This window comes from Lynx canadensis, chromosome X, assembly GCF_007474595.2.
Source record: "Lynx canadensis isolate LIC74 chromosome X, mLynCan4.pri.v2, whole genome shotgun sequence".
NCBI classification, from domain to species: Eukaryota; Metazoa; Chordata; class Mammalia; order Carnivora; family Felidae; genus Lynx; species Lynx canadensis.
This window is the reverse complement of record NC_044321.2, coordinates 72,422,910-72,445,331: the sequence shown is the minus strand read 5'-3', so window position 1 is coordinate 72,445,331 and position 22,422 is coordinate 72,422,910. Positions and strand designations below refer to the sequence as shown.

The window sequence follows — 22,422 nt, the reverse complement described above, 5'->3', positions numbered from 1 at the left end:
CGTTTGTTTCCATATATTTTTAAATTTCTTCTCTAATTGCCTGGTTGACCCATTCCTTCTTTAGTAGGGTGTTCTTTAACCTCCATGCTTTTGGAGGTTTTCCAGGTTTTTCCTTTGGTTGATTTCAAGCTTCATAACATTGTGGTCTGAAAGCATGCATGGTATGATTTCAGTTCTTGTATACTTATGAAGGGCTGTTTTGTGACCCAGTATATGATCTATCTTGGAGAATGTTCCATGTGCACTCGAGAAGAAAGTATATTCTGTTGCTTTGGGATGCAGAGTTCTAAATAGTCCATCTGATCCAATGTATCATTCAGGGCACTTAAAAGTAAGGATTTAGAGATATCATTAAGTCCATGCTTCAAAAATGTCAACTACAGTCATCTACATATTTCTAATTACATTTTATATGTGTATCCAAATTACACACTTTTAAATAAGATACATTCCGGGGGGTCAAATTATTATCTAAAACATTTAAATTCAGTTCCAAACGTCTTAACCACTAGTATGAACAACAGGGTTTTAGCTCCCAGAAGAATTAACCAATGGAAGGAAAAACACACAAACTAACAAAATTATATATTTGTGCTGCACGCAATGATTATGGCCCTTTCTGGCACAGTGGCATATGACTGACACTCGGTCCAGGAATAATTCTATTAGCACAGGGAAATTCATGCATTTTTGTAAATATGCCCTAACATTCACAGTTGAAGTTTCCTTAAGTGCTTGCTTTTTTAAATAGGAAAATCTTAATTTTCTATGTTATCTTGACTTGTGACTTGAACCTGACTTCTTTTTCTTCTTCTATGTTTCTTGTGATGTTTCTTCTTCTTTGCTTTTTCTGTTGCTTTTTCTCACTCTTCATGTCTCTTCTTTTTTGCTTGAACTTCCACTTCATAATCTGATTCTGATAAGGATTCTAATGAGAAAGGTTTATCTTCAGGATAAGTCTTCTTTCTTTTTTTGCTGACTCTTCTAATATACTTTTCTTTCTCTGTTTCATCCTTTGACTTTTCTTTTTTACAGATTCCTTGCTTTCTGGTTCAGATTCATATGTAGAGCTTTCTGATGACCTGTATGAACAGTTCTTTTCCTTTTTTCATTGTTTCTTTTCCTCATTCTCAGAATCTGAACTGCTTGAAGAATCAGAGCTTGATGAAGAAGATAAGATTTCTTCTTGTTCTTTTTCTTTCTTTCTTTTTTGTTTGGATGAACTTTCATTTTCACTTATTAATTTCTCTCTGCTTTTTTCTAATTATTTTTTTTCCAATTTTCATTCATTTTTTCTTCAAATTAAGCTAATGCCTTGGAGCCTTTCTTTTTATTTTCTAATTGTTTCTTCACTTCTTCCCAGGTGGGCCTTGGTCGATTCAGATAATCTTGTATTGTTGGGCCTACAGATTGAGTTGGGCCCCTCCATCTGGCCATTGATATAGGATTCATAAAGTCCACTCAATTATCCCACTTCCCCATGGAGTCTGAAGGCTCCAAGAGCAGACCCTCAATTCTAAGGAGAATAAAAATAAACCTTCCTTCAGTTCTTCATTTCCTGGTATATCAAGCAGGCTCTATTCTGTTAGAGAAACAGATGGAATGGTTACAAAACACCTTTAATGTAAGGAAAAAATAATAATCTTAATTGTTCACTATCGTTTACATAGTACGATACACATTTTCAAAATCTTAGACCTTGAAAACAAAGAATATACACATTTAAGACTTTTGCATACTTTTTATATTGTGGTATGAATATAACATTTTATATATCTCATAAGGTTCTCACTTGCCTAAAAGTTTTACTAAATATTTCTTTTTATATTGTATGATACTTACCTTTTTTTCTTTTTTATTTGGCCTTATATAGTATAAAAAGAGAGAGAGAAAAATTTCTATAGCTGAAATCTGTACCAGGCAGATCTTCCCCAAGTTAGAAAAGTGCAGCAGAATCCACTCCACTCTGACAGAAACCTAGGAGTTATATATGGAAAACTCTCTACTTCATCTCTCACATATAATTAATCACTACATCCTGCTGTTTTAAACCTTGACAATAGGTCTCATATCCATTCACTTATTTCCAAATATATGGTCATCAATTTAGTCGAAGCACTATCACTTGGACTATTAATCTCTAGTATCAATTAAGTGTTATTTGCCAGAGACTGCTTAGTGTTTTCAAATGGCTCATCACATTCAAACTCTAGACTAATGCTAAGAGGTTGATTCTATTATTATCCCTATTTCACAGATGAATAAACTGAGGCTTAGAGAATTTGAGTAACTTGCATAAAGTAACAGCTAATAATTGTTAGAACTAGGATTTAAACCAAGGGAGCATGACTTCATTGTCTTTTTTTTTTCAATATATGAAATTTATTGTCAAATTTGTTTCCATACAACACCCAGTGCTCATCCCAAAAGGTGCTCTCCTCAATACCCATCACCCACCCTCCCCTCCCTCCCACCCCCCATCAACCCTCAGTTTGTTCTCAGTTTTTAACAGTCTCTTATGCTTTGGCTCTCTCCCACTCTAACCTCTTTTTTTTTTTTTCCTTCCCCTCCCCCATGGGTTTCTGTTAAGTTTCTCAGGATCCACATAAGACTGAAAACATATGGTATCCGTCTTTCTCTGTATGGCTTATTTCACTTAGCATCACACTCTCTAGTTCCATCCACGTTGCTACAAAAGGCCATATTTCATTCTTTCTCACTGCCATGTAGTAATTCATTGTGTATATAAACCACAATTTCTTTATCCATTCATCAGTTGATGGACATTTAGTCTCTTTCCATAATTTGGCTATTGTTGAGAGTGCTGCTATAAACATTGGGGTACAAGTGCCCCTACGCATCAGTACTCCTGTATCCCTTGGGTAAATTCCTAGCAGTGCTATTGCTGCGTCATAGGGTAGGTCTATTTTTAATTTTCTGAGGAACCTCCACACTGTTTCCCAGAGTGGCTGCACCAATTTGCATTCCCACCAACAGTGCAAGAGGGTTCCCGTTTCTCCACATCCTCTCCAGCATCTATAGTCTCCTGATTTGTTCATTTTGGCCACTCTGACTGGCGTGAGGTGATATCTGAGTGTGGTTTTGATTTGTATTTCCCTGATGAGGAGTGACGTTGAGCATCTTTTCATGTGCCTGTTGGCCATCCGGATGTCTTCTTTAGATTAGTGTCTATTCATGTTTTCTGCCCATTTCTTCACTGGGTTATTTGTTTTTCGGGTGTGGAGTTTGGTGAGCTCTTTATAGATTTTGGATACTAGCCCTTTGTCTGATATGTCATTTGCAAATATCTTTTCCCATTCCATTGGTTGCCTTTTAGTTTTGTGGGTTGTTTCCTTTGCTGTGCAGAAGCTTTTTATCTTCATAAGGTCCCAGTAATTCATTTTTGCTTTTAATTCCCTTGCCTTTGGGGATGTGTCGAGTAAGAGATTGCTGCGGCTGAGGTCAGACAGGTCTTTTCCTGCTTTCTCCTCTAGGGTTTGGATGGTTTCCTGTCTCCCATTCAGGTCCCTTATCCATTTTGAGTTTATTTTTGTGAATGGTGTGAGAAAGTGGTCTAGTTTCAACCTTCTGCATGTTGCTGTCCAGTTCTCCCAGCACCATTTGTTAAAGAGGCTGTCTTTTTTCCATTGGATGTTCTTTCCTGCTTTGTCAAAGATGAGTTGGCCATACGTTTGTGGGTCTAGTTCTGGGGTTTCTATTCTATTCCAATGGTCTATGTGTCTGTTTTTGTACCAATACCATGCTGTCTTGATGATGACAGCTTTGTAGTAGAGGCTAAAGTCTGGGATTGTGATGCCTCCTGCTTTGGTCTTCTTCAAAATTACTTTGGCTATTCGGGGCCTTTTGTGGTTCCATATGAATTTTAGGATTGCTTGTTCTAGTTTTGAGAAGAATGCTGGTGCAATTTTGATTGGGATTGCATTGAATGTGTAGATAGCTTTGGGTAGTATTGACATTTTGACAATATTTATTCTTCCAATCCATGAGCAGGGAATGTCTTTCCATTTCTTTATATCTTCTTCAATTACCTTCATAAGCTTTCTATAGTTTTCAGCATACAGATCTTTTACATCTTTGGTTAGATTTATTCCTAGGTATTTTATGCTTCTTGGTGCAATTGTGAATGGGATCAGTTTCTTTATTTGTCTTTCTGTTGCTTCATTGTTAGTGTATAAGAATGCAACTGATTTCTGTACGTTGATTTTGTATCCTGCAACTTTGCTGAATTCATGTATCAGTTCTAGCAGACTTTTGGTGGAGTCTATCGGATTTTCCATGTATAATATCATGTCATCAGCAAAAAGGGAAAGCTTACCTTCATCTTTGCCAATTTTGATGTCTCTGATTTCCTTTTGTTGTCTGATTGCTGATGCTAGAACTTCCAACACTATGTTAAACAACAGGGGTGAGAGTGGGCATCTCTGTCGTGTTCCTGATCTCAGGAAAAAAGCTCTCAGTTTTTCCCCATTGAGGATGATGTTAGCTGTGGGCTTTTCATAAATGGCTTTTATGATATTTAAGTATGTTCCTTCTATCCCAACTTTCTCAAGAGTTTTTATTAACAAAGAGTGCTGAATTTTGTCAAAGGCATTTTCCGCATCGACTGACAGGATCATATGGTTCTTATCTTTTCTTTGATTACTGTGATATATCACGTTGATTGATTTGCGAATGTTGAACCAGCCCTGCATCCCAGGAATGAATCCCACTTGATCATGGTGAATAATTCTTTTTATCTGCTGTTGAATTCGATTTGCTAGTATCTTATTGAGAATTTTTGCATCCATATTCATCAGGGATATTGGCCTGTAATCCTCTTTTATTACTGGGTCTCTGTCTGGTTTGGGAATCAAAGTAATACTGGCTTCATAGAATGAGTCTGGAAGTTTTCCTTCCCTTTCTATTTCTTGGAATACCTTGAGAAGGATAGGTATTACCTCTGCTTTAAACATCTGGTAGAACTCCCCTGGGAAGCCATCTGGTCCTGGACTCTTATTTGTTGGGAGATTTTTGATAACCGATTCAATTTCTTCGCTGGTTATGGGTCTGTTCAAGCTTTCTCTTTCCTCCTGATTGAGTTTTGGAAGAGTGTGGGTGTTCAGGAATTTGTCCATTTCTTCCAGGTTGTCCAATTTGATGGCATATAATTTTGCATAGTATTCCCTGATAATTGTTTGTATATCTGAGGGATTGGTTGTAATAATTCCATTTTCATTCATGATTTTATCTATTTGGGTCATCTCCCTTTTCTTTTTGAGAAGCCTGGCTAGAGGTTTATAAATTTCGTTTATTTTTTTCAAAAAACCAACTCTTGGTTTCGTTGATCTGCTCTACAGTTTTTTTAGATTCTATATTGTTTATTTCTGCTCTGATCTTTATTATTTCTCTTCTTCTGCTGGGTTTAGGCTGCCTTTGCTGTTCTGCTTCTATTTCCTTTAGGTGTGCTGTTAGATTTTGTATTTGGGATTTTTCTTGTTTCTTGAGATAGGCCTGGATTGCAATGTATTTTCCTCTCAGGACTGCCTTCGCTGCGTCCCAAAGCATTTGGATTGTTGTATTTTCATTTTCGTTTATTTCCATATATTTTTTAATTTCTTCTCTAATTGCCCGGTTGACCCACTCATTCTTTAGTAGGGTGTTCTTTAACCTCCATGCTTTTGGAGGTTTTCCAGACTTTTTCCTGTGGTTGATTTCAAGCTTCATAGCATTGTGGTCTGAAAGTATGCATGGTATAATTTCAATTCTTGTATACTTATGAAGGGCTGTTTTGTGACCCAATCTATGATCTATCTTGGAGAATGTTCCATGTGCACTCGAGAAGAAAGTATATTCTGTTGCTTTGGGATGCAGAGTTCTAAATATATCTGTCACGTCCATCTGATCCAAAGTGTCATTCAGGGCCCTTGTTTCTTTATTGACTGAGTGTCTAGATGATCTATCCATTTCTGTAAGTGGAGTGTTAAAGTTCCCTGCAATTACCACATTCTTATCAATAAGGTTGTTTATGTTTATGAGTAGTTGTTTTATATATTTGGGGGCTCCGGTATTCGGCGCATAGACATTTATAATTGTTAGCTCTTCCTGATGGATAGACCCTGTAATTAGTATATAATGGCCTTCTTCATCTCTTGTTACAGCCTTTAATTGAAAGTCTAGTTTGTCTGATATAAGTATGGCTACTCCAGCTTTCTTTTGGCTTCCAGTAGCATGATAAATAGTTCTCCATCCCCTCACTCTCAATCTGAAGGTGTCCTCAGGTCTAAAATGAGTCTCTTGTAGACAGCAAATAGATGGGTCTTGTTTTTTTATCCATTCTGATACCCTATGTCTTTTGGTTGGCGCATTTAATCCGTTTACATTCAGTGTTATTATAGAAAGATACGGGCTTAGAGTCATTGTGGTGTCTGTATGTTTTATGCTTGTAACGATGTCTCTGGTACTTTGTCTCACAGGATCCCCCTTAGGATCTCTTGTAGGGCCGGTTTAGTGGTGACGAATTCCTTCAGTTTTTGTTTGTTTGGGAAGACCTTTATCTCTCCTTCTATTCTAAATGACAGACTTGCTGGATAAAGGATTCTTGGTTGCATGTTTTTCTGTTCAACACATTGAAGATCTCCTGCCAATCCTTTCTGGCCTGCCAAGTTTCAAAAGAGAGATCAGTCACGAGTCTTATAGGTCTCCCTTTATATGTTAGGGCACGTTTATCCCTTGCTGCTTTCAGAATTTTCTCTTTATCCTTGTATTTTGCCAGTTTCACTATGATATGTCGTGCAGAAGATCGATTCAAGTTACGTCTGAAGGGAGTTCTCTGTGCCTCTTGGATTTCAATGCCTTTTTCCTTCCCCAGTTCAGGGAAGTTCTCAGCTATGATTTCTTCAAGTACCCCTTCAGCACCTTTCCCTCTCTCGTCCTCCTCTGGGATACCAATTATGCATATATTATTTCTTTTTAGTGTATCACTTAGTTCTCTAATTTTCCCCTCAAACTCCTGGATATTTTTATCTCTCTTTTTCTCAGCTTCCTCTTTTTCCATAATTTTATCTTCTATTTCACCTATTCTCTCCTCTGCCTCTTCAATCCGAGCCGTGGTTGTTTCCATTTTATTTTGAATCTCGTTTAAAGCGTTTTTCAGCTCTTCCTATTCCTTAGTCCCTTGATCTCTGTAGCAAGAAATTCTCTGCTATCCTCTATACTGTTTTCAAGCCCAGCGATTAATTTTATGACTATTATTCTAAATTCACTTTCTGTTATATTATTTAAATCCTTTTTGATCAGCTCATTAGCTGTTGTTATTTCCTGGAGATTCTTCTGAGGGGAATTCTTCCGTTTGGTCATTTTGGATAGTCCTTGGAGTGGTGCGGACCTGCAGGGCACTTCCCCTGTGCTGTGGTGAATAACTGGATTTGGTGGGTGGGGGTTCAGTCAGACCTGATGTCTGCCCCCAGCCCACCACTGGGGCCACAGCCAGACTGGTGTGTGCCTTCTCTTCCCCTCTCCTAGGGGCGGGATTCACTGTGTGGTGGCCTGCCCCATCTGGGCTATTTGCACACTGCCAGGCTTGTGGTGCTGGGGATCTGGCATATTAGCTGGGGTGGGTAGGCAAGGTGCTCGGGGGCAGGAGGGGCAGGCTTAGTTCGCTTCTCCTTAGGTGATCCACTTCCTGAGGGGCCCTGTGGCAGCCGGAGGGAGTCAGACCCGCTCCTGGAGGGGTGGCTCCGCAGAAGCACAGAGTTGGGTGTTGGGCCGAGAAAGCAAGTTCCCTGGCAGGAACTGATTCCCTTTGGGATTTTGGCTGGGGGATGGGTGAGGGAGATGGCGCTGGCGAGCGCCTTTGTTCCCCGCCAAACTGAGCTCTGTCGTCCCTGGGCTCAGCAACTCTCCCTCCCTTTGTCCTCCAGCCTTCCCGCTTTCTGAGCAGAGCTGTTATCTTATGACCTCCCAGATGCTAAGTCACACTTGATGTTGGAACACACTCCGTCCGGCCCCTCCGCTTTTGCCAGCCAGACTCGGGGGCTCTGCTTGGCTGGCGAGCCGCCCCTCCGCCCCGGCTCCCTCCTGCCAGTCCGTGCAGCACGCACTGCCTCTCCGTCCTTCCTACCCTCTTCCGTGGGCCTCTTGTCTGTGCTTGGATCCAGAGAATCCGTTCTGCTAGTCTTCTTGTGGTTTTCTGGGTTATTTAGGCAGGTGTAGGTGGAATCTGAGTGATCAGCAGGATGCGCGGTGAGCCCAGCGTCCTCCTAAGCCACCATCTTCTGCTGGTCCTCTAGCTGTTTATTTTAAAGACACAAGTATTTCACTTTTATTAATCTTAATATAGTAATATTGTGTATTTTATATTCAGAAAAACAAATAATTGGTATTTTTAGCTTTTATGCTAATGAAGTAAAATGTTTTAATATTTTTATTAAAAAAATTTCAATGTAATATAACATACTATAATGTGGTTATATATGAATTCTGGGTAGGAAAGGACTTTTTTATTGAAGTACAATTGAAATACAATGTTATATTAGTTTTGGGTGCATAACATAGTGATTCAACAATTCTATACATTATGTAATGCTCACCACAATAAGTGTAGATACCATTTGTCATTATACAAAGTTATTACAACATTATTGACTATGTCCCTATGCTGTACTTTTCATCCCCATTACTTATGTATTTTATATTTAGAAGTCTATACCTCTTACTCCATTTTTTGCCCATCCCCCTGCCCCTCTGGCAACCATAAGTTTGTTCTCTGTATTTATGAAATTGTTTGTTTGTTCATTTGTTTTGTTTTTTAGGTTCCACATGTAAGTGAAATTATATGGTATTTGTGTCTGACTTATTTCACTTAGCATAACACCCTCCGAGTCCATCTATTTGTCAAGAATAGCAAGATTTCTTTTTTTTATGACTGAGCAATATTCCATTTTACACACACACCTTTTTTATACATTAATCTATCAATGGACACACATTGCTCCCATATGTTGGCTTTTGTAAATAATGGTACCATAAGCAGGGATATATATATATATATATATATATATATGTTCAAAATTAATATTTTCATTTTCATCTCTGGGTGAAATATCCAGCAGTGGAATTATTGGGTTGTATGTATTTATATTTTTAATTTTTGGTGGAACCTCCATACTGTTTTCCATAATGGTTGCAATAATTTACATTTTTCACCAACAGTGCACAAGGGTTCCTGTTTCTCCACATCCTTGCCAACACTTGTTGTTTCTTTTTTTTTCTTTTTTCAATAGTAACCTTTCTGACTATTATGAGGTGATATGTTATTGTGGCTTTGATTTGAATTTTTTTTATTATTAGTGATGCTGCACATTTTTTCATTTGGCCATCTGTATGTCTTCTTTAGAAAAATGTCCATTCAGGTACTGTGCTCATTTTTAAATAAGATTACTTGTGAGTGTGTGTATGTGTGTGTTGAGTTGTATGAATTCTTTATATATTTTCAGATTAACCCTCTATTGGAAAAATATCTTCTCCCATTCAGAGAAGATTTACAAATATCTTCTCCCATTCAGCAGGTTGCCTTTTCATTTCGTTGATGGTTTTCTTCACTGTGCAAAATCCTTTTTATTTTGATACAGTCCCAATAGTTTTTTGTTTTTGTTTTTGTTTCCCTTGCCTGAGGAGACATATTAAAAAAATGTTGCTAAGGCCAATGTCCAAGAGATTATTGGCTATGTTCTTCAGGAGTTTTATGCTTTCAGGTCTTATATTTAGGTCATTAATCCATTTTGAGTGAAATTCTTTCTTAAAATGATTTTTTTATACTTGAGAATATTTTTAGCTTTACATAAAAGTTGTAATTCCTGTATCTGCTGTACCCAGTTTCCCTTTTTTCTTTCTCTTATTTCCCTTATATCCTACATTAATATGGAACACTTGCAACAACTGATGAGACAATGCTGATGTATATTAACTAATGTCCATTGAGTATTCAAATCTCCTTAGCTTTTAGCTGATTTTTTTTGTTGTTGTTGTCGTTGTTAGTTTGTTTGTTTGTTTTTGTGTGTGTGTGTGTGTGTGTTTCTATCACACGAATCAACCCAGAATACGGTGGTACATTTAGTCATCATGTCTCCCAGGCTCCTTGTGATTATGGAAGTTTCTCAGAATTTCCTTGGTTTTGATGACCTTGACTGTTTTGAGGAGTACTGATCAGATATTTATTAGAATCCTCTTCAATTTGGGTGTCCCTGATGTTTTTCTCATGGTTGGAATTAGGTTTAGGTTCTTGGAAGAAAGAACACAGGTAAAGTACCATTTTCATTACATCATCTCAAGGGTACATACGTTGATCACCTAACTGAGGAGTGTTCGTCAGATTTCTCCACTGTAAGATTATACTCCTTGTCCATACTATACTCTTTGAAAGGAAGTCAATTTTTGCAGCCCACACTTAAGGAATGGAGATTTACCCTCCACCTCCTTGGAGGAGTATCTATATTAATTACTTGAAATTTGTGTGTATGGGAGATTTGTCCATTCATAATCACTGATTCAGTTTTTCAATCATTTTTATCTGTATGGGTCAAGAGTACTGATTTTTATAATTTGGTGAATATTTCAGTGCTACTTTATTTTGCTGCCAAAATAGTTCTAGTTTTGGTCTTTGGGACCTCTTTTAGTTGGCTCCTGTGTCCTTTTGACATGGCCTCATCATTTTTTTTCTTAAGCACTCCCTACTTTCTCGCTAAGACACTCCAGGATATTTTGTATACCACCCGCATTAGCCCTAGAATCCTATCAGGGTATCATTGCACTAGGTCTTCTCAGTAGACAGGGCCAGGAAGTATACGAAGTGGTTTTAATTCATTCAATCACATATGAAGTTTGAAATAAATACATGACATTTGAATATAAATTATTTACAGATGGTATGCAGAACACTATGTTGACTATAATATGACATCCAGGTCATATGACTGAGTCATCATCAACAGAGTCTATGTTATGATTATTTCCTGATTAATAGGAAAGGAGCTCTACTACATATTTCTGAAATTTCTTGAAAAGTCTAATAGTCTAAAAAAAAAAGAGCAAAGGTCCTCAGAACTAGCTCTGCCCCTTTAGCATTTGCCCTAGTCAACAAGCCATGAACAAAATAACAGTACTGTTTATAGTGTCAATGTCAATGTTTTAAGAAACCCTGTGTAGAAAACCATTATATACAATGTTTTAAGAAACCCTATTAAGAAGCCATTGTATACATAAGTATAAAATTCAACTATGCATTTTCCAAGAAAATGCATTTGGCAAGTTTTGGATACTCACTGGCAACTTTCTTGAGTCTTCCTTAACAACAAATTTTGCCCTACAATGTGTGTTTAGATGTGATATGACTATATGTGATGTAACTAACATATCCTTGGAGCACTGAAAATTCTAGTTCTTCTATTCAAGGAGTCCTCTTACATAAACCAAAGCTATTTGGATACTAGTTTCTTTCCATCTGTATGATGAGTCCTATGAAAATACACCTCAAAAATAAGGTTTGCTACATATCTTCTCCATACTGACCTGGTTTCTATTTAACAAATGTCTTATTGTATGAATTTTGTAGAAACCCTTGACAAGATCCCTCAAGTCCTAAAGTTTATTGAGTTTGTTTGTTTGTTTGTTTATTTATTTATTTATTTATTTTTAGCACTGAACATCTAAAATCAGTTTGCTCACATTTGGCCAGAGCGTAATTGGAATATCATTAATATATGAGACTTTCAAAGTGAGATAGAACTGCATCTATCACATATTCCTTACAATTTCATCTACATGTTTGTGTTAAAAAGTGATATATTCTTTATTAGAGAATTTTTATATGTTTCTTGAGTAGATACACTGTGTACCCAAAGTCATTTGTAATCTAAAATCTGCCAAATATTCCCTAGGATCTAGTTGTGCCAGGATACACTTGTCCCTAAGCATAGAAAGCAAAATACCAGGGGAACTCTTTATTATTCTGCCAGAGAACACAGTTCAAAACCACATCTATTTATGCATGGCTTTAAATAGCCTTACTTGGTTTTACATGAATCAATGTTTCAGTCACTACCTTCTGTACCCTGCTACCCTAACACAATATTTAAATGTATTTCTGAAAACAGAACAGATAATTTGATGTAATATATACAGATGAATATACTGGCTATGAAATAGCTAAAAGCATCAAAGTTAGTTACTGAATCTGGGTACATTTACATGAACCACATCTCTTCTCATATTTGAAATTACTACATGTGCAAATTTCCTAATAATTCAAATGCCAGAGCATATAGACTTATTTGTTACAATAGCTAAATTATGATGCTTATCAGAAACGATAGTAAGTTGTGCTCAGAAGCATCACAAACTAAAAATTTGTATTAGCATTACTTTATTATATTAGAATCAAAGGGGACTACATTTCTGAATGTAGTCCCAAAGGGGACTACATTTCTGAATCCAGAAGATTCAGAAATCCATGACTGGCCTGATTTGAAAACATATGTGGGAAAATAACTCAGTATGGAAAGGAAAAAACAAAACAAAACAGATTTCAATTCAGGAATAACACTGAAGAAGGGTTGGCTTGATGAAGGCAGATAAAATGTAGGGAAAATTCACTAGGCAGGCTACTTCACACATGCAGCAAATCATCATTAGAATTCATTATCATTAGAGTTGAAAGCCTAGCTTTCCCATTTACTTGCTGAAGCTGTCAGACAAATCATATAACCTCTCTGTGTCTCAGTTCTCATTTCTGAAAATTAACATATGATCATTCTTTTTTATAATCTCATTCCCTGCCAGGTTCAAATAGAATACTGTTTGGCTCTCATTCACTGTTCATGGTGAATACTGAATAGTGAATTCACCATGAACAGATACTGTTCCAAGTAGTTTACATGGTTTATCATTTAATTCCCATGAAGTAGATGCCATTATTTTCCCCATTTGACAGATGAAGAAACTCAGTATCCAGAAGGTTAAGTAATATGTCCAAGGTTTCATAGCTAGTAAGTGCTAGAACCAAGATTAGACACCTAGCAGCCTGATTTAAAACCTGCATTATTAAAGAATGTTATAGCATGAAAAGTGGCCGTAAATTCTAGTTGAGAACCTCTAATGAAAATATGATGGTTATTTGTAGTTGTACCTCTATCCCTCAAGTTCAGAAGGTCACAGGACAAGTACTTACTTGAAAGGGCAGAAGAGAGTCTAATGTTAATAAAATTTAAATTGGTTGATAGTATCAGTTTCTATAAATTGGGACAACTTGAATCAGGAGTTCTACTAATTTGTTAAATCAATCTAAAATTTTCAGATACATGAAGCATACATCTCTCTTTGGGTGTGAATGGGGATGGAAGTCTAGCCTAAACTAGTCAATGTTTCTTTTTGTATTACCAATAACCACTAAATTTTATGATAATGAAGATTAACTTGAGAAAATGGAAATATATAGAAAACTTTAAAACACCATTATTTTCAACTTCTTTCCTTGCCCAACCTGATGATTACCAGAATTGTTAAAATGGACTGATTCAAGTTTTCCTTCTCTTTTCAAACTTGCAAGTGTGGCAATGCATAAGGAACAGTGTTAACTATAATCAGCAAAAAATAAAATGGAAACTATCCCAGTCAGCCTGGATTATCTACAAACTCTACTAAGAGTTTCTTCCTTTTAGATTACAGATTACTTACTACCTAGCTCTGTTCCTTTGTATGACTGTTTATGTTTCTGTATTTGTAGATTGTCATTTCTTTTTTCTTAATATTTACTTATTTATTTTGAGAGAGAGGGAGAGGGAGAGAGAGAATGAACAGAGAGGGCCAGAGAGAGAGGGAGAGAGAGAATCCCAAGAAGGCTCTGCACTGTCAGCAGAGTTGAACATGGGGCTTGATCTCACAAACCATGAGATCATGACCTCAGCCGAAATGAAGAGTCAGACACCTAACTGAATGAACCACTCAGGTGCCCTGACTGTTCTTTCTAATTTCCTTTTCCCTCACTGAACTGCAGATCCCTAAAAGATAAAAGAATAGCATGTGCCCAAACTACTATGCTCTATCTACTGTGTTGGCAGATATTCTGAGTGACAGAATTTGCTAACTTGACACTTAAAAACATATCATATCACTTATTTTCACCTATTTGTTATATAATTGCCAGTTTTTATGCAGTATTCAGAAATATAGGAAAGTTCCACACTGGGAACTCAGCTGTTTTTACTTAGACTCTTCTGAATCTTTTTTACCGTTTTACTGACACTGAAATAATCTGCCTATAAAACTGCCTAAATCTGAAGATTTAGAAATCTGAAGGTTCAAGTACGTTTGTTTGATTCACTCCAAACTCAGTAATTCTAGATAACTTTCTCTCTATACAAGAAGTCAATTCTAACCTGAAATTATTCAACCACCTTGAATAGAAGCATACAGATTACTTAATGCAATCCCTTAAATCTTTTGATAGGCAGTCCTTCCAAAACCTTGTAATCTTTTTGGATTAATCTATTCTAAAATGTTTGAGCATGAAATTCCTCATCATGGAAATAAAGTTTATATCCTAAAAATTAATGAAACATCTAAAATGTTTATCCATGCTAAAATGGAAGAAAACTTACTTTTCATCAGTACAAATTACTGGCCTAGAAAATAAATCATGGTTCTAGAACTTTATTCTGACTATACTAAAATTTAAAATAACTTAAGCTAAGGTTCAACCTATATGGCAGAAATACATAATTTGAATGAAGGCGATTCACTTATTCACATAAGAAATATATACTGAGATTGTACTATGAGATAGGCACTAGTGTTAAACAAGACAGATCAAGTCCGTGATTTCATGAGGTGTACATTTTAGAAGAGGAAGATAATTACAAATTTGGGCTTTATTCCAAGTATGTCATAATACATGTAATCAAGACTATAATAGAAAATACTAGGTGGGGGATATTGAAGAACAAGTTAAATGACATAATGAAGAAACACATAGATAAATCCAAAATATGGGACATTCTATAAAACAAACAGCTTGTCTTTTATAACAATTACATGGAGGAAAATGAAGATGATTCTAGAAAAAAAAGAAGTTTTAATGAGACATAATTAAATGCATGAACTTTGATTTTATCCTGGTTCAATAAAAAACAGGTATATGAGGTTTCTTTTTAGGAGTGATGAAAATGTTCTAAAATTAGATTGTGGTAACAACTGTACAACTTCTGTAAATTTACAGTAAATCACTGACTCTTACATTTAAAATTATATCCCACAAAGCTGTTAAAAAAGATTTTGAGGGGACACTGAAGATACCTAATATTGATGGGTATTAAATGATATCAGGAAATTATTTTTAATTATCTCAAATATTATAATATTGATAGTAGAGAAGAAAACATCCTTATTTTTAAGTGATGCATGCTGAAAAATTTGCATCTGAAGTATCATGATGTCTATAACTTACTTTTAAATTGTGCAGCAAAACAGAGAAAGCAAATACAGCAAAATGATGTTAGTTCTTGACTCTAGGTTGTGAGTATATAGGTATTCATTGCAAAAGTCTTTCAAGTTTTCTACATTCTTGAAAATTTAATAATAAAAAATTGTATATTAATTTTCAAGAGGGAAAAAAAGATAGGTGCCTGGGTGGCTCAGTCAGTTAAGCGTCCAAGTTCAGCTTAGGTCATGATGTTGATGTTCGTGAGTTTTGAGCCCCAGTCCTGCTCTGTGCTGAGAGCTCTGAGCCTGAAGCCTGCTTTGGATTCTGTGTCTCCCTCTCTCTCTGATGCTCTCCCACTCATGCTGTGTCTCTATGTCCCAAAAATAAATAAAATTTTTTTAAAAAGAGGAAAAAAAGAGAGCCATTTGAAGACATTAAGTAAGGAGTGATATCTGTTGTTTTGGGGCATCTTAAATTGGATTTGTCTACTGTATGATTTGATAAGTTATACAAAAATCCCTCAGTTGCTGAAAACTGAATAAATTGAATATATTGGGAAATAACTGATTATGAAGCTACAATATAGACTTGGCCTAATGTTCTGTCTCCAGCAGGATAAATAGTGAACAAGCAATTCACCTTTCTATTTTGCTTCCTGTCTCTTTCACCTTTAACTTTTCAATTCTGGCTGGTTCACTTTTTTCAAAATCAAGGATCCCTAATGCTTTTGGCATTAAAAAAAGACAAAGTGAATTTACAGGCTCCAGTCTAAATAATCTCATCAGTCTACATAATCTCATCACTGCTTATCTCTTCCTCCTTACCTTCTGCCTCACTTATCTTCCTTCCTCTCTCACCTCAAAATCAATGGCTTTTTTTTTTCATATCTCAGATGTGACACATTCTCCCCTAACCAGAGTCTTTGCCTGTACTATTTCCCCTCCTAAGTGCAACTTAGATATCATTCATTTAGAGAAACTTGTCTTGATGTTCTTGAAAAAGCTAGGTCTGACAATTATACTCTCTGATGGAACTTTGTACTGTTACTTTTAATCTTTGTTGTTACTTCAAAGTTATAAGAACTTGTTGTGAAACCTTTATTAAAAGCATTAGTTATAAAAAGTAACAACAGTAAAATCAGTACTAAAATGCATGCAAATGTGCTGAATTAAGAAGGGCCTTGGACTTAGAAAAGAGTTCTAATGCTACATCTCACTTATGCTAGTTATATAAACTTAGGATGGTCTTTTAGCCTGTGTGAAGCTCTGATAAAATAAAAAAAGCTGTCTCTATTTTATGAGTTTTGGTGAAAATCAAATAAGGTAGTACATATGAACATACTTCAAAAAGGTAAATGTGTCAGGCTTATATAATTTCATATTGTTAGAATTGTTAGTATTATCATGGTATCATGAGGGTATAATAGGAGGACCTATAACCATATTTAACAAAAGTTTCAAAGAAAATTCTGAAATTAAATAATATATATCTGAATGACATTACACACACATACACAATGGTAAATGTTTAGGAGGGTCCTATAAATAATGCAGATTACTATGCAAATACTGTGCACCAAGTATGCTCTACTTGCATACATATTTTTCTTTACCCTATTCTCTGTCCAGTATATCATCCACACTGCTAATTCTAGTTACCTTCCCTAAAAAAAAAAAAAGAAAACAAAAAAAAAACAAAAAAAAAACAACACTCATTTGGTCACTCCTTAATATTTATTTAATTACATTTGAATTCCCTAGTTAGGCAGAAAGATCTTTGCCTTGATCTAACCTCATCTCCCCTTAACCCTCTTCCTCTTATTCTCTCTTCTTCTTCCATATATCACTGAGATCCTTATGCTTTCGTCACAAAAGGTAGCTTACTAGTCTTCAAATATTCCAAGAACTTGCCTAACTCTTTAACTTTACACAAACATGTTTCTTTGCCTAGAATATTTTCCCTTTAATTCCTGACTTTCCAGATCCTCCTGGAAGGAAATAATGTCTTTCTCTCTTATATTCCTATGCTATATTCATTCATTCATTTATCCTATATTTATTGAGTGCTTACTATGTGCCCAGGACTGTGCTAGAAAGTACTGGTGACATTGCACAGTTATGGTTCCTAAACTCATAGATTTTAATTTTTTTTTCAACGTTTTTTATTTATTTTTGGGACAGAGAGAGACAGAGCATGAACGGGGGAGGGGCAGAGAGAGAGGGAGACACAGAATCAGAAACAGGCTCCAGGCTCTGAGCCATCAGCCCAGAGCCTGACGCGGGGCTCGAACTCACGGACCGCGAGATCGTGACCTGGCTGAAGTCGGACGCTTAACCGACTGCGCCACTGAGGCGCCCCTCATAGATTTTATAAAATGCTCATATTAAATAAATAATCCACAAATAACTACATAATTAAAACTGTAATAGTGCTATAGGGGCACCTGGTGGCTCAGTCGGATAAGCATCTGACTTCGGCTCAGGTCACGATCTCGCGGTTTTTAAGTTCGAGCCCCACTTCAGGCTCTGTGCTGACAGCTCAGAGCCTAGAGCCTGCTTCAGATTCTGTGTCTCCCTCTCTCTGGCCCTACCCCGCTCACACTCTGTCTCTGCCTCTCTGAAAAATAAATAAACATTAACAAAATTTTAAATTGTAATAGTGCCATAAAGAAAATGTATAGAGTTTGATGCACTTAATACTTAGTCTATGGGATCAGGGAAGACCTCTCTTTGAAAGTAGGATTTAAAATAAGACTTGAAAGATGAATAGTCTTTGGCCAGGTAAAGTAGATTGGGTCTTGTTCTGGGCAGAAGGAAATCATATGTGAAGGTATAGGAATTAGCTTGGCTCCTTCAAGAAACATTAGGACAATATGACTGGAGGGTAATAATCAATGATTATGGTGGCATGACATGATGCTGGAGAAATGGGCAGGAGCATGATCATGAAGAAACTCGTGGGCAAAAGTAAATATTTTGAAGTTTTTCCACAAGGCCATGAGAAGAGTTCTGAATAAAGGAGAAAGAGAGATATGTTTAAATTTGCATTTTATAAAAATTATTCTCTCTGTAAACAATAATAGATAGGTAAGGCTGTATTCAAAAGGAATGTCAATCTAGGTGAGAGATGCTGTTTACTTGGACTAGTTTGGGACTAGAATGTCACATCTCTTAAATGACACCCTTAATTAAGCATCATACTATATGCCAGGCGGGAAGCCACTGAAAATTTTAAGCAGAGAAGTGATGTGATCATACTTTCATCTTTAAAAGTTCATTTTCCCCCTTGTGTGGAGAAATAATATTAGTGGGCTAGGATGGTATGCAGGATGATAAGTTAGGCAGTAGTCCAGTTATGATAGTTTAAATTTTCTTAATGTTTATTTGTTTTTGAGGTAGGGGAGGGGTAGAGAGACAGGGGACAGAGGATCTGAAGTGGGCTCTGTGCTGACAGCACTGAGCTTGATGTGGGTTCAAACTCACAAACCATAAGATCATGACCTGAGCCGAAGTTGGACACTCAAGACTGAGCCCCCCAGGTGACCCCCAGGGTAGGATAGTTTAGAATGCAGTGGTGGCAATTAATGATGATAATCTGGACTATGACCTTGGAACTAGAGTAGGAGACAAATGGAAATATATGAGATACGATTTTTGGAGGTAGAACTAAGAGGACTCAGGGACTGATTGGATATGAGGTAAGGGAGAAAAAGGAGTCAAAGATGACTACCAAGTATCTAGAACTTGGCAGAGAGAGGTGCCATTTATTGAGATGGGGCTCACTAAAGAGGATTAGTAGCAAAGGGTGGGTGAGCAAATTCATTTTCACACATGTTAATTTTGGGATGCCTGCTAGATATCTAAGTAGAGGTTTTGAATAGTCAATTGATAATATGAGTCTGGGGCTCAAAATAGATACACACTTGGCTGTCTACTTTATACTTCAATTAGTTTAGACTCTAACACTACATGGAGAATTTTGGTAAGACAGCCATAATGGTTTATTCATCTATTATTTCCTGTGGAATCAAACATATATAGGAGAGGAGCTAATATGGTAGCATAGTAGGAGGACCCTAGACTAGGCTTGTCCTTCAAACACAGATAACTGTCAAATCATTCTGAATACCCAAGAAATCAACCTGAGGACAGAACAAACTCCACAACTAGAATGAGAGAACAGGCCACAACATGGAAGGTAGGAAGTACAGAGACATGGTTTGGGGAAGAAGGGATCATGGGTGCTGCGGAGGGGAGGGAGCCCTGGTCACAAAGAAAGGCAAGACAGAAAGGAGCACACAGGGAAACACACAAGGAGAACACTTTCCCAATGCCATTGGCTTGGGAAAAAAAAGGGGAGGTCCGATTTTGGTGAGTTTCTAATACCAGCAGAGCTCAAATACTTGAGTTTTAAATGTCTGCAGGCTTGGCTGGGATAGAGACCTGAGGGTGCTGGAGTAAAGGCAGGCAAGCAACTCTGAGCAGATGGTGAAATCTGAGGATTGTCTAAGGTGCACTGGGCGGGGGGGGGGGGGGGAGGCGGGTCCCTTTTCTTAGAGCACATCTGTGAGGGGTAGTTTTCACAGAGACATCTCTCCAGGGACAAAGGAGCCTGTGGGAGCAATTTCCCTCCTCTACCCCTCAGCATAGACACAGAGACACCTGCTGAGGGCTTCTCATCCCAACAATGGCTGTTTAGCTTGCTTGCACCAAATCCCATAACCCTGTGTTTTGGCACTACTGCCCTTCTCTGTCAAACCTGCATCCATCCCAGCACAGCAAGACCCTCCCCTAGAAGATGAGTACAGGTCCTCACCATGGCAAGTCCTTAAAGTTTGGAGTTGTAAAAGTCACTAGACTTGGTTGGGATAGAGCTCACAGTACACTGTATTGTTCCAGGCACACAAGCAACTTGAAGACAGCTTAAAAATGGAGACCTGAAAAATGGCTGGGACACACAAAGGGAGATTATTTGCTCTTCTCTGAGTGCTTACTTGAGAGCAGCAATCAAGAGCACACTTTCTGGGGACAAAGGGGCTGGCTGACATGATTTCCCTCCCCTGCCTCTCAGCATAAACTAGCTTCGGTAAACAGCACAGAACTTATACTAGCTGCCTAATCTGCTTACACCAAGTCCTGCCCCCCTGCACTCTGCTGATATCATGTTTCTCCTGCAAGTGTGCCCAAGTCCCAGTGCAGTAGGCTGCTTCCCCAGAAGACCAGCAGATACTCTTACACACACCACATCACCCACAGAGTCCTGAAGGGCGTCATTTCTAGTGCAAGAAGCATCAAATCTCCTGTAACAAGCAGACCAGAATACATCTAGTTAAAAGTCACCACACTCTGGTCAAAGTCCAAACATTGCCCACTGCAGACAAGGAGAACCTCTGCAGACAACTGACCTAAGGAACAGAGTAGCCAAAACACAGCAATAGAGTGACCACAAGAGTGAAAGAAGCAGAAGCACAAATAAGTGATATAGAAGATAAAATAATGGAAAATAATGAAGCTGAACAAAAGAATGGAGAATTCTGCAACATGAGAACATACTCAGTGATGCCATCAAATGTAGTAACACTCATATAATAGGAGTCTCAGAAGAAGAGAAAGGGGGCAGAAGGTTTATTGAGGAAATAATAGCTGAAAACTTCCCTAATGTGGGGAATAAAACCAACATCCAAATCCACAAGGCACAGAGAACTCTGATCAAATTCAATAAAAGGAGGCCAATACCAAGAAAAATTGTAGTAATATTTGCAAAATATACTGATATAGAAAAAAATCCTAAAAGCAGCGAGACAAAAGAAGTCCCTTAATTACAAGGGAAAACCTGTAATGCTAGCTGCAGATCTCTCCACAGGAACTTGGTAAGCCAAAGGAAGTGGCATGATATATCAAACATGCTGATTGGGAAAAATCTGCAGCCAAGAATACTCTATCCAGGAAGTCTATCATTCAGAATAGAAGGAGAGATAAAGAATTTCCCAAACAAACAAAAACTAAAGGGGGTCCAATCCACTAAATCAGCTCTGCAAGAAATATTAAAGAGGACTCTTTGAGTGGGAAGTAAAGACCAAAAGTGACAAAGACAATAAAAGAGAAAATCCAGAAATGGCAAAACAAGTAATAAAATGGCACTGAATACACACCTATCAATAATTACTCTGAATATAAATCAAAAGACATACGGTGCCAGAATGGATAAAAAAACAAGATCCACCTATATGCTGCCTATAAGAGATTAATTTTAGACCTAAGGACACTTGCAGTTTGGAAGTGAAGGGATGGAGAAATATTTGCCATGCAAATGGATGTCAAAAGAAAGCCAGAGTAGCAATATTTATATCAGACAAACTAGATTTTTTTTAATGTTTATTTATTTTTGAGATAGAGAGCACCAGTGGGGGAAAGGCAGAGAAAGAGGGGGGAAAGAGGATCCAAAGTGAGCTCCATGCTGACAACAAAGAGCCTGATGAGGGGCTCGAACTCATGAACTGTGAGATCATGACCTGAGTTGAAGTCAGATGCTAAACTGACTAAGCCACCTAAGCACCCCAAACTATATTTTCAATCAAAGACTGTAACAAGAGATGAAGAAGGACACTATATCATAATAAAGGGGAATTCCAAAAAGATCTAATAATTGTACATATTTATGGCCTCAACATGGAAAACACTCAAATATATAACATAATAACAAACATAAAGGAATTCATTGATAATAATACAAAAATAATAAGGTACTTTAACAACCCACTTACATCAAAGGACAGATCATCTAAGAAAATCAACAAGGAAACAATGGCTTTGAATAACACTACTGGACCAGGTGGACTTAACAGAAATGTTCACAATGTTTTATCCTAATGCAACAGAATACATATTCTTTTCAAGTGACATGAAACATTACCTGAGATAGATCACAGACTAGGTCATAAATCAGGCTTC

The 22,422-nt window shown here is 37.2% G+C and overlaps 1 protein-coding gene across 1 annotated transcript; it reads right to left on the bottom strand.

Annotated features, from left to right (window-relative positions):
* Positions 1-771: 771 nt before the first annotated feature.
* Positions 772-1,482, bottom strand: FAM133A (family with sequence similarity 133 member A). Its single transcript, XM_030306001.1, is given in 4 exon segments — positions 772-815; positions 818-1,024; positions 1,027-1,264; positions 1,267-1,482. Coding segments are annotated over 4 exon segments (705 nt in total).
* Positions 1,483-22,422: the final 20,940 nt, after the last annotated feature.